The 26433-nt window shown below is 30.9% G+C and overlaps 3 protein-coding genes across 15 annotated transcripts; 1 reads left to right on the top strand and 2 right to left on the bottom strand.

Annotated features, from left to right (window-relative positions):
• Positions 1-270: 270 nt before the first annotated feature.
• Positions 271-11394, bottom strand: LOC126846565 (muscle LIM protein 1). 9 transcript variants are annotated; one of them, XM_050586142.1, is made up of 11 exons: positions 11259-11394; positions 8245-8388; positions 7837-7996; positions 4692-4818; positions 4441-4537; positions 3013-3112; positions 2668-2791; positions 2033-2208; positions 1731-1863; positions 1274-1461; positions 271-707 (listed from the first exon to the last, which is right to left on the bottom strand). In XM_050586142.1, exons 2-11 carry the CDS (start codon positions 8357-8359, stop codon positions 431-433), a joined length of 1497 nt encoding a protein of 498 aa, XP_050442099.1. In that variant the 5' UTR covers positions 8360-8388; positions 11259-11394; the 3' UTR covers positions 271-430. The 9 variants fall into 9 exon arrangements, 8 of the variants coding, with proteins under 8 accessions (XP_050442099.1, XP_050442100.1, XP_050442101.1 ...); XM_050586143.1 differs by lacking the exons at positions 3013-3112; positions 4441-4537 and adding exons at positions 3606-3690; positions 3757-3853; XM_050586144.1 differs by lacking the exons at positions 7837-7996; positions 8245-8388; positions 11259-11394 and adding an exon at positions 6569-6936.
• On the top strand, positions 10095-26396 carry LOC126846566 (nuclear speckle splicing regulatory protein 1). 3 transcript variants are annotated; one of them, XM_050586152.1, is made up of 5 exons: positions 24453-24502; positions 24615-24675; positions 25111-25222; positions 25333-25494; positions 25597-26396. In XM_050586152.1, exons 2-5 carry the CDS (start codon positions 24656-24658, stop codon positions 26320-26322), a joined length of 1020 nt encoding a protein of 339 aa, XP_050442109.1. In that variant the 5' UTR covers positions 24453-24502; positions 24615-24655; the 3' UTR covers positions 26323-26396. The 3 variants fall into 3 exon arrangements, with proteins under 3 accessions (XP_050442107.1, XP_050442109.1, XP_050442108.1); XM_050586150.1 differs by lacking the exons at positions 24453-24502; positions 24615-24675 and adding an exon at positions 10095-10340; XM_050586151.1 differs by lacking the exon at positions 24453-24502 and having other exon boundaries at positions 24509-24675.
• Positions 20462-24346, bottom strand: LOC126846562 (DNA repair protein complementing XP-C cells). Of its 3 annotated transcripts, none has more exons than XM_050586136.1 (6): positions 24129-24346; positions 21912-23538; positions 21587-21825; positions 21289-21514; positions 21052-21217; positions 20462-20990 (listed from the first exon to the last, which is right to left on the bottom strand). In XM_050586136.1, the coding sequence occupies exons 2-6, from the start codon at positions 23493-23495 to the stop codon at positions 20662-20664; spliced, it is 2544 nt and encodes an 847-aa protein (XP_050442093.1). In that variant the 5' UTR covers positions 23496-23538; positions 24129-24346; the 3' UTR covers positions 20462-20661. The 3 variants fall into 3 exon arrangements, with proteins under 3 accessions (XP_050442093.1, XP_050442094.1, XP_050442095.1); XM_050586137.1 differs by lacking the exon at positions 24129-24346 and adding an exon at positions 23871-24026; XM_050586138.1 differs by lacking the exon at positions 24129-24346 and adding an exon at positions 23769-23866.
• Positions 26397-26433: the final 37 nt, after the last annotated feature.

Here is a 26433-nt window from a genome sequence, read left to right as displayed (position 1 = left end):
TCGCCAGCCTTCATTGTTCAGTTTCTTAAGATGGCGTCCGCACAACAGAAGTGATCGAGTTCGCGAAGCGTAATTCAGACTGTAAAACATCTAGTGGCAGTCATTCGAAACTTGACAACTCCCTCTTTCATCCAAGCCCTACCAGAGCGCTGTAGGTCCAATGCTTCACAAGTCACAACCTACAGCCGTTTGTAACCCCACCATTATTTTTGAGACACCCTGTATATGAATCCGAATGAGGGTGGAAAAATGTTTAACAAAAACGCATGATAGTTTCGAGGGCTTTATTAAATTAGTGTGGTAGTTATTACATTAAAAGCGTGACACGCCGTACGTGTATTCTTATTAAAAATAGGTATATCTTGGTTGAAAAGTTATATTGTTTGGCTTTCAATATTTATACTGAACGCTGTATGGTGGTATGCGGCGTTCAAGCCATTGTCAAGGCGCCGGCGCCTATTCCGAAACCGCATCCTTTGGGCCCAAAGTGTTTGCCGTAGCACGGCCTGCAGTAGATGTCCTCGTCCGGTCCGTCGGTCAAGTTAGTCGAGTCCAGCGACTTACTGCAATTGCCGCAAGTGAAACACCTCCTGTGCCAGACCTTGTTTTTGCTGATCATTTGCTCGGCAGCGTAGACTTCGTATCCGCACCTCGGGCATCCCTTGCCGTTTCTGCTCTTCGTTCCAGACGTTGGCCTGGACTCTGGGCTGCAATGGCGAAAAATCAAACTATTATTGGTGATTCATATTGTGTGCTTACAGTAAGTGTCCACATGGATATGTCTTTTGGCTAGGGGTCAATAAGAAAATCTGTGCGTGCATCACGCTGAACGTTGCCGTAGAAAACGTGTGCGTGTGTTGCGAACTAGCGGTTGTTTTTTAAATGAAAGAGCAGATAAATAATTTTCAGATAAGAGATAAGAAGGTACTCCTAATTAGGATCTAAGGATAATCGAATTAATTTGTTAGGTAGGCACTTACTTACTGGCAAACCACCAGACACTTGAAACGTTTAGACGCTTGGAAATTGATATATGACAAATTTTAAATATTGATAAATGTTACCAGTAAATCGATTTAAGCCAGATATTATAAAAACTACCAAAAACCGTTTGGCCAGAACATGATATAATTGACACTATACTATCATCATAGATCGCAAGGATATTATTGATCGGAAATAATCATCTCAGGACATATCCATGTATTGATGTATCTGCATAAAGTGTGGATACTCTTAATTTTATTATTATAGTCGTATATCATATAGTTACAATAAAATTGTATTTTCTCCTTTGGTGGAAATCAAAGTTGGCGAATGTCCGTAACCGAAACCTTTTGGTCCAAAGTATCTACCGTAACATGCCCGGCAGTAAATTTCCTTATCGGGACCGTCGCAAGCCAACGTAGAATCCAACGGTCGGTGACAAGCGGCACAGCTAAAGCAGATCTTATGCCACATCTGTACAACAAACATAGTTACTATTATCAGGTGTATATATATCTTATATAAGTTGTGTAAGAATATAATTTTAAGACGAATAAGAAGATGGCGGCTTCCATCCGAATAGCATTGTTTACATCTGTGATAGCCTAACTCCACAGAACAAAATCTTAAATTTAATCTCGATCAACGATTGCGACACTTGTTGATCGAGACTTGTCATATATTTGAACGAGTGAGACATTCAGTTCAAATCCAATTCTCGGTAGAATAACAATGGCACTTACAGCTCCTTTAGCTAGTTGTTGTTCAGCAGCAAACACTTTTCCACCACATCTCGGACAGCCTTCTCCTTCAGCCGCTTTGATGGACGTAGTGTTCGAATTGTAAAACGGTCGTGAAGCTGATAACTGATCTTCCCTGCAAATATATTTATTGGTTAAACATCCGACAAATCATATTCGCATATCACAGGCGCGAATCCAGAGTGCTCAGCTCAGCACTGCTAGTAATCGAGCTCCTACTCTTAGGTTAAATGTGAATTTGCGCCTATGTCAAATTAAACATAATATATATTATATATACTAACGTCACGCCGTCGGTCTGGAGGAATCCAGATCCACAAGCGAATCCGTAACCATGAGGACCCCATTTTTTACCGTAACATGTTTTGCAGTAAATGTCATGATCTGGACCGTCGCAAGCAATTATCGAATCCAAAGTTTTATTACAATCGTTGCATTTGAAACATTTTCTATGCCATTCCTGTGAACATGGAAATTTACACTTTAGCTCATATTATATGACTAGCCGTTTTTGAAACTGTCTTTCTAGGGAAACAGGTCGAGTACAAGTAGTAGTGCCTGCTTTGTCATATTGTGCTCACGTCTAGCTCAATCGTTAAAATGCAAACTATCATCATCTAACCAAATGCCATAGAATTATCAAATAAATATTGTTATATTACATCCATGACCAAATAAACAGGCATGATTGCCAGATTATGAAATTGTACTGTCTTTGCGCATTTGCCCAGTCATGGAAGATTTTATAACTTGTAATCAGATATTAACATACAGTAAAAATACTTCTTTTTCTAAGTCTGAGGTAATTTTCCTGTAAGATATTATCTAGTTAAAGGTTCCATACCTGCTAGATTAGTCATGGCTATGCCTACTATCTTGTGTTTCGTTATAAGATCCATAAAAATCGCTAAATACTCACGCTTCCTTTGGCCAAGACTTGTTCGGCAGCAAAGACCACACCACCGCAACGGGGACAACCTTGGCCCGGTTTAGCTTGTATGGTAGAGGTGTCGATAACAGGAGCGCGAGATGTGTTGACATCCCTGAAATACAAAATGTTTACTGTAAATCCACCAAGTATCAAGTTCAGGTCGGCATCAAGTATGTTATGTTATATTGTTACGGCTAAACGCGATTTAAACCAACACCAGTTGACTGGTGCGAAAACGGAATGGCGTAGGCAGAGTGTATAATATGATGAACCATGCTGTGGAATAATTTGTGAATTCAGGGAAAACTTTTTGATATCGTTGAAAAAAAATACCTTTCCATATCGTCTGTTAGGTCACATGTCAAACCAATTGACTGACCACCTGCACCACTATGCCCTATACCTCTGGGTCCGTAGCGCTTCGAATAGCAAACTAGAGAACAAATATTGAAAATATAAAACCGGGTTTTAATTTGGTTTTTAACCGACTATTTATTTAATTTTTGTTACTAAATATTATTTAAAAATTAATTAAAAAACATCATGCAATTTTAAGGCCGTGGAATGCGTCATGCAGAATACAATAAATTGATGTATTGAATTTCTTAACAATAAGACATTATTACTATAAAAACGCTGCTTTCGATTTGCACTAACAAACATGTATAATTTTGAAATTTGATATTTTCTTTTTTCGCCTAATGCTTTTTAAAATGATTATGTTGTCGTCAATAGCCAAATTATTTTGAAAGTGTACTGACTTTTATTTTCTTTACCAAATTGTAATATTTGACCATACTTTATCGTGTTAGAAATTAGAGAGATTTTTACTTCGTCGGGGGTTTTATTTAACACCTTTTGAGCCTATTTTAAGTTATTATTAATATCTAAAAACTAGTTACACGTAAATGGCAAATGATACGTACCCATTGTAAGCGGGGTCGCTTTGAAGTGCTCCACCACCTTGACCGTAACCATAACCTTTCGGTCCAAACGACTTGCCATAACACGCTGATAAGATAACGAAAGGTGTTAATGCCATGCAAACTACAATCCAGTTGAATGAGTGTTAATTACCTTTGCAGTAGATGTCTTTGTCGGGAGCTTCACAACAGTTGACCGAATCCAAACGTTTCGAGCAGGTGGCACACTTGAAACACTCTCTGTGCCAAGACTAAACAACGGTGGGGAAAAAATACAAATAAATGCATTCGACAGTGTTGGTAAATGTAAGTCAGGTAAACGGTGAGTTTATTGAGGAATATGTGAAAACATGCATCATCGAATCTATGTGCGGCTAATCTTAATAAATAACCGTTCTACAAGAGTCAGTTGTTAAGGGCCTAATTATTTACCTATAATGTTTGCGCATTTACCACAAGTCAAAGCCGATTTGACCTGATAGGTACTCTGCACTTTTATAGGACTCTGATTTAAGAAAGTACTGTGCTCCTCTAAAGGTGTCCTGTATCAGCGAACCTGCGTAATCTCCGAGGACACCACTAGGATTAGTTAGTTAAATGCTGCTTGTGTAGATGTGAAATATAGTAACACTCTTGTCGTGGCCCGGTTGATTCGGAAGACCCGTTTAGGGTAGATATAGGATAATGCCGAGATGCTGGTAGGGATGGATTACACCAGACTAAAATATGAGGTCAGTGTAAGATTAAATTAAACAAATTTCCACATGCAACACATTGATTGGATACACCGCCAAAGTTCATGCACATTGATCGACCAAAATAATGTTTTATTATTCACCTCTACAATAAACTTCGCCGTCCGGCCCGTCACAGTGTATCACCGAGTTTAACGTTTTATGACATTGAAAACAGTTAAAGCATTCTTTGTGGTATCCCTATAATACCGTTTCGATCATGTATATTATCCTATACGCTACACATATATATTATATATATATATATCATCTCGATAAGAATGTATTTTATATTGTGGTTGTTTTTGTTATCATCATTGAATAATACATAAAACCTAATAAAGGTCATACTTACTCTGCCCTTTGCCAACATCTGCTCGGCCATGTACACAAATCCACCACACCTGGGACATCCTTCGCCTTCTGGTGCCCTGGCTATTGCTCGCGATTCTAAAGGCGCCTGTGGCCTGTGCATGACCGACCTATAATACACAAAAGAGTTTATTTAAACATTTATTTTATCAAAGTATGTTGTTGTTTTGTTTTTCAAGTATTTGAGTGACATTAGTAAATGAATCGACCAACACCATATTACGTTGTTGTATACACCCAAAATACACCGAAAGTCCTTAAATTTGCTATTGGGCCTCTGTAGAGGTTCATTGACGATGTCATTAGAATTTCCAGTGTTATTATTAGGGTGTATACTTTAAGAAAAAATAATAATAAAACAAATTATACTAAATATTACTAAACAGTGTACTCGTGTGAGATTAGTAATTGATTATTATTAAACAATTCGACAGAGAAAAAGATAAATCAGTGAAAACAATTTTGGTCGAAAGTAAAATGCGACCAATGTAAGAATATTTAATAAGTATTAAGTACAGAAGAAGAAAAACAAATATTGAAAACACAAAAAATCAATAACAGTACCCATTTGTCATCGTTAATGGGTATAATTCTGAAAACATTATTACAAAATATTTAACAAAATATCTTATCGTGTTAGAGCTGTATGATAACTTTCAAATCGTTAAGTTTAGATAAAACTAAAATTTTTAAAGCTGCTAGAAAATGTTTTACATTCTGCAAAAATAATTGTACAATTAGTACAATTTTATCATACACCGGGTTGCAGATTTATATTTTCTTGCAATTTATTTTTACGATTTTAAGTACCTAAACCGAAGAACTGTATTAGCAATTAAAATTATATGTAAACCCACGACACAATCTTGAAAATACAAATCGTGCAACACGGTGTTCGTATTAATTTATGATATAATTTTTGTCATCTGAGCTGTGTTGAGCAAAACAAAATCACGACTAACCAATATCCTATCATATATACAAATACACAAGTTTATATATAAACGTGTAAAAAAATATGCATATAATTAGGTATAGTTTGTTTTACCCAACACTGCGCTGAGTATATGTTTTTGTTTTTGGTAAGTCTAAAAACATGCTTGACAAGTAACAAAAAGAAAAAAATGTATAGCCTATAGTTATAATAGTAATAATGTGTTCCCAGTTCGACTAAAAATACACAATTGATTATTATAATAAAATATATTATAATAACGATAATATGATACGATAATGCAATAAGAAATAAATGATTGTATGTATATAGAATAATATAATGTAATAATTGATGGCATTCATTGCACAGGTATGATAGTGCTCATTTTTTTTTCATGAAGAAATCGAGTTATGCTATTGAAACCCAGATATTAAAACGTTATTTTTTTTATTTTTAAATATATCCGACACCTTTGCGACATGCCATCGAATTAATATTATATCTTTTACAACCGATAATGACTCCAATCCAAAAATAGTGTAGCTTTCTGAAGTAGAAAATAAACAACAAAATGAAAACAATTAATTACGGTAATTATGTACCTTCGCATAACATGCACGGTACACGAAGAAATAATATTTACAAATCATATAAGTTCACCTCTCCGTTACATTGTGTTAGTTACCGTTTGATTATTTTTTTATTTAAGAAGAAGAATAATATTAGCTGTTAAGATTGTGTAGATTATAAAAGATTTTGATTATGAAAGATGTATGTAATAAAAAAATGATTAGATGGAAATTAGTTAAGCAAAAAATTTTTTTTTAAAAAGCGAAGCGTTTAAGTATTCTAAAAAAATATGTATATTAGACAGACCTACATGAGCATATTATATTATTGTAACATAAAAATAATAATCTCACCATTTAAAGCCATATTCGGACTCTAGAAGAGAAGCTATATCACTCCGTGTGCATACATATTTATTTACTTGAATCCTTTTTATCACGTGATACCCGGTATGGCTTTTTTTATGTATATGTAAATTGGTATATTACAATTTCCATTTTTGGATAATTTTTTTTTAGTTTTTATAATATTATACACAAATAAATGTATATAGATTTTGTGATTTTTTTAATAAATTGGTACCTTAAGCGTGCTTCAGGCGTTAAGCCCGATATTAGGCGTGATTTTGGTATCTGTTTAAAAATAGCGCAAAAATATTTCTAAAAATAAATGTACTACCCACGTTTGACTATGAGTTATTAATAATAATAGTAAATTATTGTTTATTTTGTTCTGTCGAAGCAAATGCTGTTATGTAATTAAAAAAAAATTTATATAAAAAAATGTTTTTTTTTTTTTGTGAGAATTTTGTTAAAATTAGCCGAAAGCATCGCTTAAGCCGCCAAATCCGTATAAAATAAAAAATAAAACGATAATAGTTGAAAATAAAATTATTAATTTAATGATAAATTAACAAAAAAACATTTCTATACATGTTGCCTGTTTATTACTGTTCGTACGACTAAATGTGTGGTAAATACAAGCTCGTGTAATGTATATATACTTAAATAAAATTTAAAAATGTACATTTAAACGAACAGAAAATATGAGAGGTGAATTTGTATGTATAAGCAAATATTAAATAAATAAATAAATTTAAAAAAAAAAGGTTTTACTCTTGCATGCAAAAACAAACATATATAGGTTGATAGATAGGTAGGTTTATGTTCTTCGGATGGTCAGGTAATATAATTGGGTTGGTTCTTCATTATAAGCTGTTAAAATATAAAGAAAAACATATTTCATTAACTGTTTGAAACATGTTTTAAAAAAACCGGCAGACGCGTATAAGAATTAACAATGCTAATCATATTACAATCAACTTGATAATCCTTGTCTTTCTTTTTAGTAATAACCTAGACTATCGTGTACCTCCCAGCCCCCCCTCCAAAAAAATATATAAATATAAAGTCTAGTGTAATTATTTTGTTTTTTTTTTATAACAAGCCACATTCAATCTATGTATTTATTATACATATAAATGTATATATATATATATATAATAATTTATAATACATCTTTTTTTTAATGAAATCAATGTATTCGCTTTTAACTATGGATCGTGGTTAATACAACAACAATTATTAGGTATAATATCAAATAGCTGATAATGTGGACTTACACGTGAGCGAGATGGTCGCCAGTGTCTGTGCTCAGGCAACCAGCACCGCCACCGAAACCGTATCCTTTCGGTCCGTATTTCCTGCCATGGCAGTTTTTACAGTACAGCTCCTTGTCGTGTTCGGCGCAGTTGGTGGAGTCTAAGAATTTTCCGCACATTTCTTATAAAAATGTAAGAAAAAAAAAAATGTTATAACACAATTCCGTTAGTACTGCAATACACGGCGATTCGCACCATCTACAATATGGACCAGTCAACAACTTATAAGATTCTAGACTTTGCAGTGAAGGGTTAAAATATTGACTGGTCCGTGTGGTTGGTGTGAATCACCCTGTATAATATTATCACTCGTGGTATAATAATGTACACTAGACTGGACAAAAATGTTAAACATGACGTTATTATTACCACATTTGAAACACATCTTGTGCCATTTGTGTCCTCCGGCGATACGTTCTTCGGCGGCGTATACTGATTTTTCGCATTTTGGGCATTTCGGGTGTTCGGCTGGGACGAAAGGCATGATTGGATGTGTTCCGGAAGGCTATTGAACTGTTAACACAAAGCAAACGCAAACTGTTAAAAAAAATACGTTTTTTAAGGGGGGGGGGGGGGTAAAGTTAATTCGTGCAAAAAACGGTGAATTTTTATGAATTTTTTTTGACGACACAGTTCAAATCTATTTATTAAAACTAATGGTACATTAAAGTATAACATTCGAAGAATATTGGGTAATGTTTTCATGTAGAAATATTACAAAATACGGCAATGGCAGCAATTATTCGGAAGCGTCTCGGAAAAAAGTAGAATTGCGGTGTCCCTCATAACTCAATGCTGGATCATCCGAAATTAAAAAAATCAAGTTCTTTCGTTAGATAATTGCTTTCCCCGGGTAACGCCGGGAGGGTTTTTTGAAATTTCAATTTTTCACTTTTTGGGAACACTTTGAAGGGGAAAACGCGATTTTTGCGAAAAAAATCGGCTAATTTGTTATTGTAAAATAAAAAATATTAACAAATTTGAAAAAAAAATCTCCGGCGTTACCACGTAAGTTATGTACAGAAATAGTGTTCAAAATTTCAAAAGGATCGGTGTAGTAGTTTTGAAGTAAATATAATTGACTGCTAATAATTATTGAGCTACGATAGAAATCAATGATGACAAAATGTTTGGTTTAACGTTTATTGTTGTTATAGATATTTTTAATATTTAAATAATGTGTTTATTCACGAATTATCTAATAATTGATTTTTTAAAACTAACTATATTACAATAAGAATTTTATCTATTTTACATTTATTCACAATTTTTTAACAACAAGGGTTTTCAAAAATTACATTAAAAAACAATTTAATTAAATAACTATTTTTAATCTATTGACATTTTAAAGGTATACGATTAGACATTTTTTTTTTTTAATTTAAAATTTGTAACTACCATTTACTAATGAAAATACTATATTGGTAGTTAATTTTTAATTTCGCACTACTATTAGTTAGATTTTTACTATACTATCAAATCTTTTAAATAGTATATGATAATCAATTTAATCAATTTTTGTCAATCAAAAAAAATGTGTTTAAAATAATTTTAGAAAATCTGTACAAATTTTAGTCAAATAACTTAACTATACCTATTATATTATAATAAATAAAAATCTGTAAGTAGTCCCTTACTTTAATTTTTAATATTGAAAATACAATTATAAAAAGTAAAAATTATTTATCCAATTTTAGATAAATAGGTATTTAATATTGTATAATTGGTATTTTTTTTGGGGTACTGGATCAAACGTAAATTCTGCTATAATATCAAATTTAGTTCATATTTTAATCTATTAATAAATTGTACAGTGGCATTCCGATCGGGTCATTATCAGGGCGTGAAAAATCCTTTGGAGTTTTCAAATTTAGGTGTAAGATTCCAATATAAGGTCAACAAATGAGGAGTTATCCAGAAACCAATGAAACGCGAGATGTACTGAAAGAGAGACGTGTAAAGCTACACGTTCGCCAGTAAGTCTTATTTTTAGCATTTGGCGATAGTTGAAATGTTTACAACTGGCGACAAGCCATTTAAACGGTTCTGGACACGAACACTTATTATTATTAAATAATTATATACGTGACCTATATAATGACGAATTTCTTTTTTTTTTTAATTTTTATTTCTCAGATAAAAATATCCTAAGCCCATTATGCCGCACTTTTTTATTGGCAGTCTGAAAAATTATAACACAACCGAACGCGCGCCATAACGCCCAAGTCGATAATGTCTGAACAAAATGTATATATATATATAAAAAAAAAAAAAAATACTTAAAATTATAACAACAACAATATTAACATTGTCATAATAAAGCGTGGTGCAATTAATTTTTTTTTTCTACACATAAATAAACCATGACAGCAATAATAAATGAGTACGTCACCGAAACGGAACGATGTTGACAACTCATTCGGAAACGATTTGTTTTTTTGTTCATTTTACCTCAAGCTACAAAGGTTAGTGACTAACGTGACTCATAAAAACTATAATATAGTGTAAACGTTTCATTCCATTAAGGATAGACCTTGTCCTCGGCCAATAATGGCTGCAACGCATGAATTCGCATTCCTTATAAGGACCCAAATGAAAGAAGTGTGTTATGACCTCCGCAAGTGTACAAATCAAAACAAATTCCATTTTTTTTTTAAGTTAAAAAATGACTCGTGTTTCATAAGTCATGCTTGTATTATAAAAAAAAAAATTTTACTACCACACACAAAAAAAAAATTCCACCCGTCTTGTATTATCGTAGTGGGTAAAACGATTTGCAAATGTATTTTTCATTTTACTATTATGATATTATGTGATTTATATTGATTTAAGTACTTACTAGATCGGTACTAGAATTGCATGTAATAAATTTAATTCGATATTAAAACACAAAATATTGTCGTTATTATTGTTATTAGCTAAGAATGTAATAGAATAACTCTAAAATATCGATATCGCTTAGAAAATGCATTTGAAACATCCTAACTGTCAAGAGGTCGCGTTAGACTTCTTGGCTAATTCCATATTAAATATTATTAAGTATCCAATATAAAATTTAACCTTAAAAGAAATCCAGTGAAGAAAAAAAACGTTTAACCTAGGTGTTCTTCTTAAACAACAACACTGTTTTAGGAAAAGAGTTATTTAAAAAAAAAAAAAATGTTTTATCCAAATGTGTAATAGTTAAAAATTACAAAAAAAAAACACTTTAATATATATTATGTTATCGTCGAGGTATAATAATAATAATAATAACGTAACTGGTTGTATAACATACAACTTAAATGAAATTGATTATCGATAGCGCGTTGTATAGTTTTGTATTGGTATTTATGTTATTTGACTGGTTCTGGGAAAAATAAAAAATGTTATTTCTGTCTTACCTTTAGAAGTCGAAGGAGTGTGATCTGGCGTGTTCGGCTTCGCTTTTGTAAATGTTCTCGAATTATACTCAAAGTGTAGTAGTGCTTTTATCCCTACTACAGTATTGCACACGGCACATTTGCTCCGCCTCCTTTTGCTACTCCTACGCAAATTTAATCTCCCCTTGATCTACAATAGCACAGTTTCAGGATAAAATATATACATACAACCATATACATTTATATGAAAAACAAAAAATGACCATATGTTTTCACTTGTACTCGAATAGTTTTGCCAATGTCAACAAAAAGAAAACACGGCTCATTGTTATTAATATTGTACGCTTACAGAAAATATTATTATATATATAAATCCGTTAGAGAAAAAAAATGAAATCGTTTAACTCGGTTCGGCTAAGATGAATTATTATCATGTTATATTTTATTTTAGAACTTTCTAGACTAAAATTCAAAAGCTATTACCGTCGCCCACCCGCACCCGACACACACACACGCATATCTTGTGTTTTGGTTTAAATTTAGAACGGATTATGTAATGGTGTTTTACGCCAGACGATTATTATTAGTGCTCGATTTTTGTACTTAGCCATTATTTGGATTTCGATAAAATATTTACCACTGACGCCATTTTTTTATTTAGGTACATTCCGTACATCAACTTCGGGTTTTCAAAAGAATACATTTCCAATTTGTATATCATGTTTGAAACTGCGGTCGTGTAGTCAAATAATAATATTAACCGGTTAACTGTTAATTGTAAGACTATACTGTACTATAAATAGTACAGCATAATATCTTTACACGAGCATTGCATAAATCTAAAATAATGTTTTCAACAGCTGTCGCTATCAACTGTTACTTGTAACCCAATATTGTATTGAAGTGCAATTGGCAACACTGATGAAATTTACCTTATAAGTGGTATGGCAGCCGTGTAACATTTTCCTGGCATTTTACAAATTCTAAAGATGTTTATTCTTATTTTCACTCTACGATAACGGCAATTAACCTTAGGTTAAATGCAATTTTATGAAAACTGAAAACATCTCCAGCAGCACAATATTGAGAAAGGCAAATGTGTCAATTACATTAGGCAATTTCAAAATTTTAAAGGAATTGTTATTTTTATTCCTACTACCTGACTTAAATTCATAGACTAGGAAAGGGGGCGGGCATATCTAAGGAGGGTAGCTAGTCCCCTAAATTATTCGGAGGTAAATAAATGGTACTTAAATGACGTACCTATTTCCTTAAAAAAGTTAAATTTAAAAAAAATGAATATTTATCTTAAAAGAAAAACGTATTTTACTTTTGTTTATCATCAGTTATGTCTTATTCATTTTAAATTTATGACATAACCCTAGGCAGTCTTTTTCCACGCTATATGTAAAGACTTTTTTCTGATTAAAACACCAAATAAAATCTGAATTTGTCCGTTTTAAAAATTTACTTATTTGAATATTTTTTGTAGCTGACATGTTCAGCTACAAAAAATACAGTTTTTCTAAAATATGTTGCTGTAAAAAAGAACAAAATATAATCCTTTATGGGTCGTTCTCACCAGTTTGGCTTGACATTAATTGGGTAAAGCTTTGTCTATTTGTTTAATGATATGCTTAACTATACTTAATTTTAAAGCTAAACAGGTATGACGGATTGTACGTTATATTTTAGCATTTTAGGTATTCAAAATTTGTAAATTACTAAAAATATTAACGGATTTAGCATAATTTTCAAAATATTATTGAAACAAGTGACAACTATTATTTTTTTTAGATAAATAATGATATGTTCAAATTACATTTTTATTTCACATTTTCAAAAAAAAATGTTATTTTAAATAATTTTCTAAGTATAAATTTGTTTTGATATATTATTTAAAAACATTATATTTTCTATAAAAAATACAATTTTAATTGTACGTCAAGTTTTTATTTAAATTGTTTTTTCAATAAAAAATTGTAAGTATTTTTATTTAACCCTTTATAGGGCAGAGGGAAATTATTTCCCTCTGCCCTATAAAGGGTTAACACAAATGCATTTGAATAATGTCGTGTTCTCAGTCTGGTTGGCATAGGCCATATGTACATGATATTTATACATTAATATATATTATAAAACTTGAGCATTATTTAATTACAATATAATATTTATTTATTTACTTTAAAAATGTTGAACAACATTTGAACTTTTGTATATTTTACATTCATTACAGCTGGATATTCTGTGGAGTTTTTTTTTTTTAATATTGAAATAATAAATTAATTAAATAAAAGTTTTTTTGTACATTTTTATTGAAAAATACTTAGATACATAATTCAAAATGTTCAGGTTTGATTCATGTATATTAGTTATATTACATAGAGTTAGGCGAGTCAATTGCAAGCAAATGTGAGGATAATGTAAATTTTTTTATTAATTTGCATACATTTTATTCTATTCGGTCACAGAATTGTCCGACTCGACCCAAATTCGTACAATATATATTATTCGAGTTGATTTCGCAGAGAAGCTATATTGAAAAATAACGAATCAACATACAGGGCGTTGACGTATTGGCGATGAAAAATCACCTGAACAGATTTATTTTGATTTTCGAAATTCTTGGCAAATACGTTGAGTGTATGGTAAAAAAATAAAAATTTCTAGTCTATTTTGGTCCGATGATACCTTATTTTTTTCGCGTGGGTGGCCCAAGGACCTGTGGAGGGGTTGGATGGACGGTTAGGATAAGAAGAGTTTATATAGATAGTTCGTTATATTATATGCCAAAATTAAAACGCGGCCTCCTTATGTAAACGACAGAAATAGGCCACGTTTCCAACCTGGCCAAAAACCATGCAATGCGACGAATGAGTTCAATAAGATAATACCTCTCCCCTCTAACTTACACTCACTATTTTCCACGCGAGTCTTCTGTCTATTTTGGGTTGCAATACCATAACAGTGGTTTTCTGTCATTTTTTACTACCGTCTGAATAGTATACGTCTTGCTTTGTTGACTTCTATATTTTACTGTTATTGACATTATAATATATAAATAGAGCCGGAAGGGTTTAACGAGAGTATGAACATTTAGGCGATTTGTTTGACATAGAATGCATGTTTATTTTGCATATTGAAGTGTAAGATAAGATCATGTTTAAAACGTGTTGCATTTTTTTATAACATATCACTAAAATAGTATAAAAAAAGCCACATTTCCCGGTTTTTCTTTGTATTTGTGTTATATTAATATGTTATTGATAATGTGTTTTCTTACACATCGGAAGAGCACAATTCTTATCTTCTTTATAGCCATTTAAAAAAAACAACTTTGTTATAATATTCTTCATAATGGTTAGATTAATTTTAATTTACATGATTTTTAATTAGTATTTAATGAAAAAACTGAATAAGTGAATAAATCTTGTTGTTGTTCCGAGTTGACTTTCGATAGTACACTTAAAGCCAAATATTGTACATAAAAACTAAATAATAATTGCAACAGATGATTTGAATTTACTGAAACATATTACTTAGAATTATGTTTTAATGAGAACATTTTGGCTCAAGTATCAAATACAGTGTGATCCATTTAATGTAAAACACTCATTTTGCTCTTAAAATAATAGAAATTTTGTAGTTTTTCTTTTTGGACAAATTAAAATTTGTGTTATTTTTCAATAATTAACAATATTTAAATTTAAATTTTTTTATTTTTGTCCATAGCCCTTTCAACTTTTAAAACTTAAATAGCAACGTATGTACAATAATTTGTTGACATTTTTGACTGGTCGATAACCAGGGCAAAATAATACTACACTACACCCTTATCGTGCAGTCAATAGGTATTTTCAGGAAATTATTCTTAATTTAAAAAGTTAATTAAATAGTTAAGTTACCATTTAAGTTTCAAAAGTTGACAAAGCCATGTAAAGTATTAAAAAAGGTAGTACATGTTTAGTAAATGTATAACGTTGTAAAATAACATAAACCTAAGTGTTCACAAATAAGAAAAACTACTACATATTATCTACATTCATTTTGTATCAAACCGAAAGTCTGATACCAAATTTGTAATTTTTCGACACCAATTAACGTTCATTGATACTATTCAAGGATAACGAGCACGTTACGTTTGCCCATTATGGTTGTTCAGAACAAGTAGGTATACTAATCGAAAATGGAACACCATGTAAGTAACAGGGTTCAGTCGTGCCAAACGATCATAGTTTCCGGATGGGTGACCTATACACACTCATTTTTTAATCGTTGATCTTCATAGTTGGTTTGTATCCAAAAAAGAAAGAGCTTGGAATGATGACAATTTGAAGTAAAACTTTAGGAATTTAAAAATTAGATAACTATCTTTTTACTCGTAAATCATACATATTTAATAATATAAAAAAATATGTATACATGTATAATTCCTCTGACGTTCTGCACGGATTTAATTTTAATATGTTGAATATGTATCTTGTGTCTATTTCTATTGAATGCACACGATTTTGAATTTATCCATACAATATTTTTAGAAGACTACACATTCGATTCACCTTCAGTTTAATTACCAGACGTTGAGCTATATATATATAAAAAAAACTAAATTTGGATTTTGTACTAAAAAAAAAAAAAAATACATATCAAGCTTAGTCACATATCAGTGTAAATAATTAATATGTGTAGACGTCAGACCTTCTACATTAAAATTAACTCTGCAAATTTATTATTTAATTAACACGTCTTTATTTTTAAAAAATGTTTTTTATTGAAATACATTTATATTTACCGAAACAAATAAATTTGTAATCAAAGCCATTTTTTTATTACAAATAAAAAATGTATGTAAAATAATGTATTACTTATTTGTTTATAATTTCAAATAGTATTTTATTTGAATACTTTTGATTTTACTGTTTCACAAAACCTGTTATTTCAAATAAAAATACTATTTTTAAAATGATAAAATTTCGTATTCTTTTCAATTCTGATTGGGAACTAATCAGTGTGACCTACTCATATTGTGCTCATAAGCATTTAAACGATTATGCTCTTATGATTTTTTTTTTTTAATTTATGTTATTTTATTGAGAAATGTCGTCGAAATAGCATCGCTTACAAATTACCATAAATTCATAAGAACAAAACAAAAACCTGAACTGTTTTGGCAGACGTCAGTCGAGCACGAGTACCTATATGCTATTACGTGGATTTATTTATACACACTCACATACGGTCCTTGTAATATTATTCTTTGATAAACCAAACATCTTGATGGTATGTTATTTATCATCAGTCATGTCATATGCTTCTACTCAGCTAACGCTAGGTCTTGAAGTCATTTTAAAGCATTTCAGTGAGATTATTTTCTACCCAACCACAAACCAATGGAAAAAATGATATTATTATCGGTGCTATTACCTACACCTGATGCGGTTTGCTTACTTAATTTACCATAAGGACATTGTGTACAATTTTTAAGGCAAAACAAACACAATATAATATTATACAGTTCGCTATGACGGATATTCATAGTGAGTCACTCCTGATCAGCTGGTATATACTATGATATTATACATTATACATTGTATTTTGCTTATTATACTCATAGATGCATGGTTGCGGTTTGTGTATGTTTATTGTAATTTGTACCTATACCAGTATGACTGTAGCAACCAGTAAGCTATGGGAATTTATATGAAACTAAAACACAAGTCAACGGGTATATCTATAATTATTGGTACAGCTTGTATAGGCATAGTTTAGCAAAATTAAAAAAAAAAAACTATTAACAAATCGAATACTGAATTAGCTGAAATAAAAAAAGATAATAATCGAATAATAATTTTTTTAAGAGTTTAATCTATTATTTTGTCAATAAAATAAAACAATAAGAAAGCTCAGATAGAAAAATGTAAAATTATTATTGCTATACTCCTTTTTGGTCATAGACCTAACCTCACTTCTCTACGTGATATCTTAGTACAAAACAAAACATACGAGCACAAGAAAATAATGTCTCAACAAAACACTTGTATTCATTTACTATTTCTTCATCTGCCTCACCAACAAAGTTGGGTTTCATTCCAATCAAGTAGTATTTAAATAATAGTTTATTCATAATTCGATTTTTTTTTTTTAAGAGTAAATCATTTGTTAGAGATCAGAGTTCCTAACAAGCTAGACATTCTGCACAATGACTGACCTAACCTAACCAGATTTGGGATTTAGCGAGTGATAGATACTATGAAATCAACGAATTTTGATTCTTTTCCAAAGTCTTAGCCTTCAAATTATGTTGAAATACCATCGCAAACGAATCGTTTCGTTTAATTATTTTTTTAAATAATCCTAACCTAACCTAATCCTATTGATTGTGTGGGTTTTTCGTATAACATACTGTAACGTTGTGATTTTTAATTTTTTTTTTGTATAATTAAAAATAATAATAAATACATATTAGCCGATAAATAGTGAAGCCTGGCATAGAAATGAACACACACACACAACACTACAGATGGACGGTTGGCAAGGGCCTTGCACACGACGATTATTTTTAATCTAAGTGTGGTTTTTTATTCACTTTTCGTTTAAGATTACCAGAATGGAATAATAATAAAACACCGCCGCGTTTTTTTTTTTATACTTGCCGTCACGAAGCTCTTTTGTTCTGACTATAGGTACTGTTAAACAGAAATCGTATAAAACTTGACATCAACAATAAATAAATGATCACGACAAGTTTTAATAATAAAACAATTTTAATTTACAAACCGATATATATATATTTTATTTTATCAATAGTGTTTTTGAAATTGATAAATATTAAATACTGAATATCACTACCGTGGTCCATGTGGTCGTTAAATGTCTGATAGTACATCAGTTGTGTCTGTGTACAAGATTTTAACGCGAAGAAATGCTCAAATAGGTACCGAATGCAACTGTACCTTATTGTTAAAATGTTGAATTTTTAGTAATATTAAGTGTTTTAATCGGCAAGTCCCGGCTAAAGACGGTCGTTGCCCGTTGGATATGGATTAAAGTACAATAAATTGCTAATTGTAAAAAAAAAAAAAATGTTAAGTCATGATCATGGATGAAAAATATTGATACCCGTTAATAATTATCGACATCACAAAAATATCGAAAGTTATTTATCGATATAGAAATATCGATGTTTTTAAAAAAATATATCGATTCTATCGTTGCCTACCCTAACAGCTGTATGGCTATTGTGTCGCATCAGAGTTGGGCATTATTTAGATAGTTTTTTTATCTAAATAATTATTTAAATAATTTTTTTATTCGTATAAATGTTGTTCAAATAAAAAAAGTCCAAAAGGGCATGCGGTTGATTTTTAAGGAGTTTTGTATAGGCAATATTTAAGAAAAAAGTGGTTTTAATAAATTTCGATCATGTTAATTAATTTACCGGTTAATTTTTAAAAGCTTCAATGGATTATTTTTAATTTAAATTATTTTGTCTATGAGTAAAAACCATTTTGGTTAATATAATATACATTTTTTGTTCCATCGCACAGGCTGAACCAGTGATTCGATAAGTAATCTGAAAACAGATTTGAATTCTTTATGAAGCTTACTTATGATCGGTCAGGGTACTTTTTTGATATCTTATTCCTACTATGTATCAAAGACGTTTGAACATTATATAAAATGTCAAATTTTAAAATCAGATTTGGAAAGGGTTAAAAAAAAAAATTGAAAAAAGTACCCTGACCGATCATAAGTAAACTTCATGGCGAATTCAAATCTGGTTTTAAATTGCTTATCGGATCACTGGTTCGGTCTGTGCAATGGAATAAATGATGTGTTTTGACTGAAAAAACCGACCACATGCAATCCCCTTAATTAAATGATTTATTGTGTTTTGATTGAATATTTTATTTTTCTTAGGCTAATTATTTTACTGTTGACATAATTAAAAAAACTCAATTGCGATTTTATAAATCATTTTAGATTTTGCCGAATAATGAGAATATTCGAATAAATTATTTATTATTCGTTATTGGAATAAAAAATGCCCAACTCTGCCGGTATTCGAGTCAATTAAAAAATATTTTTTTTCACACACATAACAATGTGCAGATAATTGACATTTACTCGAATTCGTTTGGCCGTACCTACTTAAAAACAACACCATGACGGACGAATAATAATTGCCAGGTACTCGTTGCAATTAAATACATTTCAAATTTTATCTGAAAATCTAGAATAAAATTCGAGCGGCAATTTTAAATTTTTGAACAAAATGTTGTTTTTTCTACATGAAAAAACAACTTTGGACAAGACACGAGGTAGCTGTTGGGCTACTTAGATAAACATTCAGCGAATTGGCACCTAAGTCTCGACGGCATGTTTGACAAACGGTCGTTTGCTGTCACCAAACACAATAAACTTTGTCGAACGAGACAACAACAATATAAGCGTAGTATATGTGAGCAATATAATATTAGAAAGCATTGTACTCTAAACATACAAAAATACAAACTGTTTTTCGATTAGATTTCCTTCACGTTTCTCTTAGGCTGGCCCTTCATCTAACGTGCTTAATTTTCTAAATTATCAGAAAAATTGTGGTAAAACAGGAGTTTTGTAGTAGTTTTGACGTGTTTTTGGTAGGTACGTTGGAATTATTTTCTAAAATGTGCTTCAAATAGTTTCAGTGAAATTTTTTTTCTGAATTTAGCACAGGATGATGGAAAGTCATGAATGTTTGTTTCTTAAGTTAGTTAAAAACTTTGGAAGCGATTAAAAAACATTTTTTTTATGTAATTGAGATAACAGTTAGCGGTAATTTTAATCAACTACCGAAAAATGGACGCCAAAATTAATAGCACAATCGAAGTTGGTGTTTAAAATGTCCATTGAATTAATTCTTTAAATATCTAGATAAATGTTTTAAGTAATATTTTAATTGGAATACAATAAAATAAATTAATATCTTCTCGACAAAATTCAACAAGAAATTGATTAATGAAATTACAATTTTTGTTTACGTGCCTTTGTAAAAAGAAATTCTTTCTAGTTTATTGTTCATTAAATGTCTTCTTAAATGTTCTTATCATACACTTAGCAACAAAAATAATTAAAAAAATTAAAAATAATCTAAATGTAATTTTTATTTTGTAAACTAGTATTTTGTATATAATACTCAAAATACATAAATTGTAATTTGAAAACAAAAATAATGTCTTGGATATTTTAATATTTTACAATGAAATGTATTGCGGCTTTAGTACACTTCTAAGTAGTATATTAATATTTAACAATAACAATACGTAAAAAGGAAACAAGAAGAAAATTCATAACAAAAGTAAAAATAATAATAATACAAATTGGTACAAACACAGTAAAGTTATAACATATTATTAGACATGAAACTGTCAATTTTAACTTATTATTTTTTATTCAATACTTTAGAAGTTGACGGTCTCTTTTTGTCGTCTTCAAAGTAATTATACTTAATTTTCAGTTTTTCGCGAATCAAAGCGGCTCTTATTAAACGTTTCCAATTGCCGTACACTCTGTCTTCGTAGCGTTTTTGCTCTCGTTTACGGCTCTCCTCCATCTCCTGATTCCAAGCATCTGTGAGAGTCTCTTTGTACTCCTGACACACTATGAAACCGTCATTAACTGGATGTGAACCGCCAGAATGAAAGTCGAAGCCCACGACCGCGGGTGCACAGTCTATGTCCAATTTTTTCGCAATACGAAGCAAGCCGGGAACTAAAACAATAAATCGTAATTATAAATCAATGTAAAATCGTCCAAACATTAACACCCTTACGCTGTAAATGGACGGTTCCTTTTGGCAACATACAAGGTTTGAATAAGTCCACATTGCCGTAACAATTCCTTGGTACTTTACCGTCAGTAGCTGTTGGTGGGTCGTAAGGTTCGGTTTGCCATATGCCGAATAGTTCTAATGGAGGAGGGTCTGTTCTCACACCGTTCTATAAATACATTCCAATTAAAATAAAAGCCAAAAGAAAACCTCACGTAAAAACAAAATTGTTCGACTAACTCGGTCGAATCTAGGTCGCGCTTTGACTTGTTTGTAGAACTGTTCACCAATTTTCACTACACGAGCTTCTTTTAGCCAGTTTTCTCGACCGTTGAGCTCGTGAACGTATTCCCGAGAATATACTGGTTCATTGCGTACGTAACCAATAATCGGTGGCTCGGGCGGGTAAATTGCTTGAAATTTGAGCAAGTGTCTTTCGAGTGCATATAACGGATGGTCCTTGTACCTATCGAAATTAAAAATTAAAAAAAAAAATGTAAGCTGTGAAATTGTAATATTACACTAAACAGATACTTACTCGGAAATAGTTTTGGGTAATACGTCTTGGAGTTGTTTATCTAGATCTTCATCTTCTTCACGTTCTCTAACAGACGACGAAGGTTTATACGGTCTCAACGTTGAATCCCACCATTTTTTATCAACACGAATCTTTCTAGTTAACGTGTGAAATTGTGAATCATATCGTTTTGTCACTTCTTTAATGCTGTTATCGTTGTACCACGCTAAAACGTAACGCATGGGATGAGATGTGCTGTTCTAAAAAAATAAACAATTGCAAATAGAAATTAATTAAATTAAAAAACGATAAATTATTATAAATAAAAAAAGTGCATTTAACCAACATAGATTTCTTTGATGCAGTGAATACGTTTGCCGAGCACATCCACGCAAAACCATTTTTCTTCCATTTCAAGAAAAACTTCGGCCCAAATATCTGTTTTGATTTTCTTGCTTATCTTAATTTCTTCTGAACTATGGTTATCTTCGTCGGTGGATAAAACACGGCGATCAATTTTTTCTTTGAGCAAATTTCTTTTACTTTTAGAATTTTTGTTTTCGTTTGTCAGACTTTTATTGGTTGTTGACGAACTACTTTTTCTATTTGATGTCCGAGATTTCGCTGGGGATTTTTTAACATCCTTAGACTTTCCATTTGTTTGTTTTTTTACAAAAATTTCTTCGTCAGTTGAAATGTCGGAAATTTCTTCTTTTCGTACTTTCGACTTTGACTTGATATTTTTGAGAGCACTTTTGGAACCGGTTTTTTTATTATCTGTTTTACCGGTTTTCTTGTCAAAGTATTCAGATTTTGCTGGTGTTTTTTGCTTTAGCTTGGTCTTAGAACTACTTTTTGGCGATTTAATTTTGTTGTCATCGTTCAAAGTGCTTGATAGTTGTTCAGTGTTAGGAGGTTTGATTGGTACAGCATTTAAATTAATAACCAATCTCACACTTAAGCCTAACGATCTTAGCATAGAAATAAACATGGCTATAAAATCGTAACGCGTCCTTGCAATACAATGAGAAAATTGTTCTACTAAAGACAAAACGGTTATTTTTTTTATAGGCTCAGTTTTAGAAGCGACTTTAATTTTTTTAGAAAACCAATTTATATAGTTTTCCAAATAGTTCAAATCACATTTACTCGGCGGGTAAGCTTTTTCGGACGGAATTAGAGATAGTGCCGAGGCCATAACATCGGCAGAATTGAGAATTTTATTTAAACGATTTCCAAAACAAATCCATAAAAGTAAATCAACTTTGTGAACCAAAATTTGCGTTTCTTTACTAATTGTGTTCATACGTCGTTTGAGTAAATTTTCCATATCCTGTCCTTTTTTGCACTTGACGTTATTAGGCAATTTTATAGTCACTTCTACTACATCGGGTATTTTGTAATCTCTATCTTGTTTTTTTTGTTCGTCTTCTGTTTCTTCAATATCGTCTAAAATTGGGTTTGCTTCTAATTTTTCCCCCTTACACAACATTTTGGCGATATCTATTTTATCGCGTCGCTCTTCTACCTTGGAATTATTACTTGTAAATGATTTTGAATTTGTATTTTCTTCAAGAGATTTAGTGGCGTTCTGTGATTTAATTACAGAGCTAAAATCAAAATCAGTTTTGCAAACAATATCGTCTTCACTTTCGCTACTTGGGTTTGGGTCTTCTACGGGTATTGATTTTTCTTTTTTTTTGTCGTCACACAATATGCTACTATCACTGTCTGATTCTGATAAATTTAGCCCATAAGAATTAACAACTGATTTTGTATCCGAAACTGTATACTCTTCTCCAGAACTGTTGTCTTCGTGCGAACTATCGGATACCTCCTTCGGTTTGCGTTTTCGTTTCAAAGATGGCTCCTGAGAACTGCATTCTACAGTGCCTGTCGATTTAATTGTACGTTTGGACCTCCGCAACATTGTAAACTTCCAATACTGTAATATTTGTTTGCGACTATAATGGCTAAAACATAAAAATTTACATTATTTTAGTGTACCAATTATTTTTCAACTAATATTTACGAACTATGGAATTAAAGTATAAAATGTATTCAAAGAGTGTATTTATTGCAAGTTTGTAATAAATAAAGATATTATCGTCATCAAAAAGTTCACAGAAACAACAATTTGCAAAGTGTTCTAGTTTTTTAACTTTGCCTTATACAACGAAATTTTTGCACTTTTGTCACTTACATTTTCTACATACTTCTCACTTCTATATATTATATCAACATGCACACACCTCCATACTCCATTAGCAAATCATAACATCCACTCATTTTAGTTTTAGTCTACCTCAGTTTTCTTCTAATATAGTCGTTTATATTATGTTGCCAGAATTAGACTTTTAGAAGTGGTTCAAAGCAAAGAAATTTTAAGTACAATAACCTCACTATAAAATAATAATACAAATTCACGTTGAAAAAAAAATGACTTATTGTTTGGATCATAAATAAAAGAAACCCAAATTTTTCTAGCTAATCAGCATCAGAAACAGTCAGTAATTTTTACATTCAGGTTAGAAAATTACCAGTAGTTATAAAGATAACTTACCAACCGTGAAGTCGAGTGTATACCTTGTCAAAATGTGTTATAAAGTATAAACACACATATATTTTTATTTGTTATATGACATAATATAACCGATTAATATTATATTGGTAATAAACAGTACGGTAATTATTATTATCAACTACATTTTTACTTTTGTATTTCTATGAAACGGGTAATAACAAATAATTAAAATCGAAAAACCATCAAAATAATGCGTTTTTTGCGCCAAATTGAATGAAAATACAAACAATAACTTTTCGGCTGATAACGTTTATCTATTGATAAGATCAGGAACAATTTTATGTGATAACAGAAAATAATATAATTGTTATTATCAATATATCAAATTGAAAATTGTAAAATATAGGTCTATGGTAAATACTAAATAATTATCATTTATTTTTGCATAAATTCACAATTATCGGCTTGGTTATTACAACGCAATAAAAAAGTGCTATTAATTACTACTTTGTTGATTATTTCTAGTTTATTAAGCAGTCTGTATTCAGTGGTCTATAATATTAATCATGACATCAAATACTAAAAGGTAACACTAAAAATTATTACAAGTTATAACACATCATAACTTTAAAAAAAAACTGAAAATGAATACTACAATTTTCAGTATAAATTTTCTTATAAGCACTCTACATTGGCGTAGTAAAAAATCCGTGCACTATAATTTGGTGCCTGGTAAAATACTTTTTTTAAATTAAAAATTTGTATTAAAATAAATTGTTTTATTAATCACTACTTAAAACGAACATTAGACATTACTTAAATTCAGAAAACTATTATACTACTTGAAATGAATGGTCACAAGCAGCTTCGTTTACTAGATAGGAAACGGTCAAGTGGAGCAGCCATCCTTCCTCCGGTGATAGTTGAAGAGACAATTGATTTTTAATTTACCTAACCTGTCTTGCTCTAAGAACTGTATTTATAATAATGTATTATTGGTGTTTTTTTTTTTTTTATAAAGGTATGGTTTGACTGTTCCTAAAAAGAAGTTAAATGAACCTATGAAATTAAGAAATGTCTTTGGCGACGATAGTGATTCCGATGAAAACCAAACTGGGAAAAAAGTTATTCAGGTATAATTTTAATTATATAAGTATATACAGTTAATCAACGTAATTTTATGTATAATAATAGTTTTAAAAAAAACATTTCAGTCGTACTACATTTGTTTTTTACTTTACAGACTCAAAACAGAACCAAAGCTCAAGAAAGAAGTGCTAATATAGTGATTGATAAGGCTCTGGAAGAAGATTCTACAGTTTTTCAGTACGATGAAGTATATGATGAAATGGAAAAGAAAAAAGGACACTTAGATAGTAAAAAAAAGAAAGAAGTCGATAAAAAAGTAAATTCTATGTTATTTTATGGGCAAAACATATTGTCCCATAAGAATAATTTAAATTATTATAAAACTATGTGTAAAATACAATGTTTTTTTCTTTTACAGCCTCGGTATATTGAAAACTTAATAGCTCAAGCAGAAAAACGTAAAATCGAATATGAACGCCGAAACGAAAGAATGATACAAAAGGAAAGAGAAGCGGAAGGCGACGAATTTAAAGATAAAGAAGCGTTTGTCACGTCGTCGTATAAGAAAAAGCTGGAAGAAATGAAAAAAATGGACGAGGACGATTTAAAATTATCAATGATAGAAGATATTAACGATGTTACTAAGCAGAGAGACATGGGCAGTTTTTACAGACATTTATATAAAGCCGAGTTGTGCAAAGACGAAAATGTCGCTGAAGAAAAAATGATAACCAAAGTATCAGAGACAAGTCGCCAGTATCGAAAACGAGCTTCTTCGGAAAGCTCAAATTCCAGTGTCGCTAATGACGACAAAGACGATACTGATATGTCTAACTCCGACTCGTCTAGTGATTCGCCCAAGCGGAAAAAGAAGAGTGATGAAAATGGACCTGAAGAAGGCGAGATTATCGAAGATAAACCCGCCGATTTATCGAGTACTTTAAAAGATAAAATAGACGAACCAGAGACGACCGTCAAAGCCGAAGCCGACACTATTAAAAAAGACAAGAAAGAGAAGAAAGAAAGTAAGCCCAAAGAACCTAAGCGAGATATTTGGAAAAAGAGGACAGTGGGCGATGCTTTTATAGCGGCACAGCAAAGGTATTTCGAAAGAAAAGCAAACGGAGCTATTTTACAATATTAAAACTCCACGGTTTAAATTAAAATGTAATTAAACATTTGTAAATAGTAATTGTAATAAAAAAAAAAAAAAACTAATGTCCAATAAATTATTTGAATGTAATAAATACTTATT

The sequence above is a fragment of the Adelges cooleyi genome, unplaced genomic scaffold (assembly GCF_023614345.1).
Source record: "Adelges cooleyi isolate 19-005CV unplaced genomic scaffold, UGA_ACOO_1.1 ACOO_flye_CR_arks_rails_tigmint_CR_PRNA_9, whole genome shotgun sequence".
Lineage (NCBI taxonomy): Eukaryota > Metazoa > Arthropoda > Insecta > Hemiptera > Adelgidae > Adelges > Adelges cooleyi.
The sequence above is the reverse complement of the archived record's forward strand: the minus strand, read 5'-3'. Positions and strand labels throughout refer to the sequence as shown.

Coding starts and splice junctions, on each gene's coding strand:
- LOC126846565 (XM_050586142.1), bottom strand. CDS start 8,359: ATGCCTTTCGTCCCAGCCGAACACCCGAAATGCCCAAAATGCGAAAAA. Junction 7,997..8,244: donor CAAGATGTGTTTCAAATGTG/GTAATAATAACG, acceptor CATTTTTATAAG/AAATGTGCGGAAAATTCTTA. Junction 708..1,273: donor GGAGAAAATACAATTTTATT/GTAACTATATGA, acceptor TCGCCATTGCAG/CCCAGAGTCCAGGCCAACGT.
- LOC126846566 (XM_050586150.1), top strand. CDS start 10,255: ATGAGTACGTCACCGAAACGGAACGATGTTGACAACTCATTCGGAAAC. Junction 10,341..25,110: donor TTTTACCTCAAGCTACAAAG/GTTAGTGACTAA, acceptor TTTTTTATAAAG/GTATGGTTTGACTGTTCCTA. Junction 25,495..25,596: donor AGAAAGAAGTCGATAAAAAA/GTAAATTCTATG, acceptor TTTCTTTTACAG/CCTCGGTATATTGAAAACTT.
- LOC126846562 (XM_050586136.1), bottom strand. CDS start 23,495: ATGTTGCGGAGGTCCAAACGTACAATTAAATCGACAGGCACTGTAGAA. Junction 21,826..21,911: donor ACTGCATCAAAGAAATCTAT/GTTGGTTAAATG, acceptor TTATTTTTTTAG/AACAGCACATCTCATCCCAT. Junction 21,515..21,586: donor TTACCCAAAACTATTTCCGA/GTAAGTATCTGT, acceptor TAATTTCGATAG/GTACAAGGACCATCCGTTAT.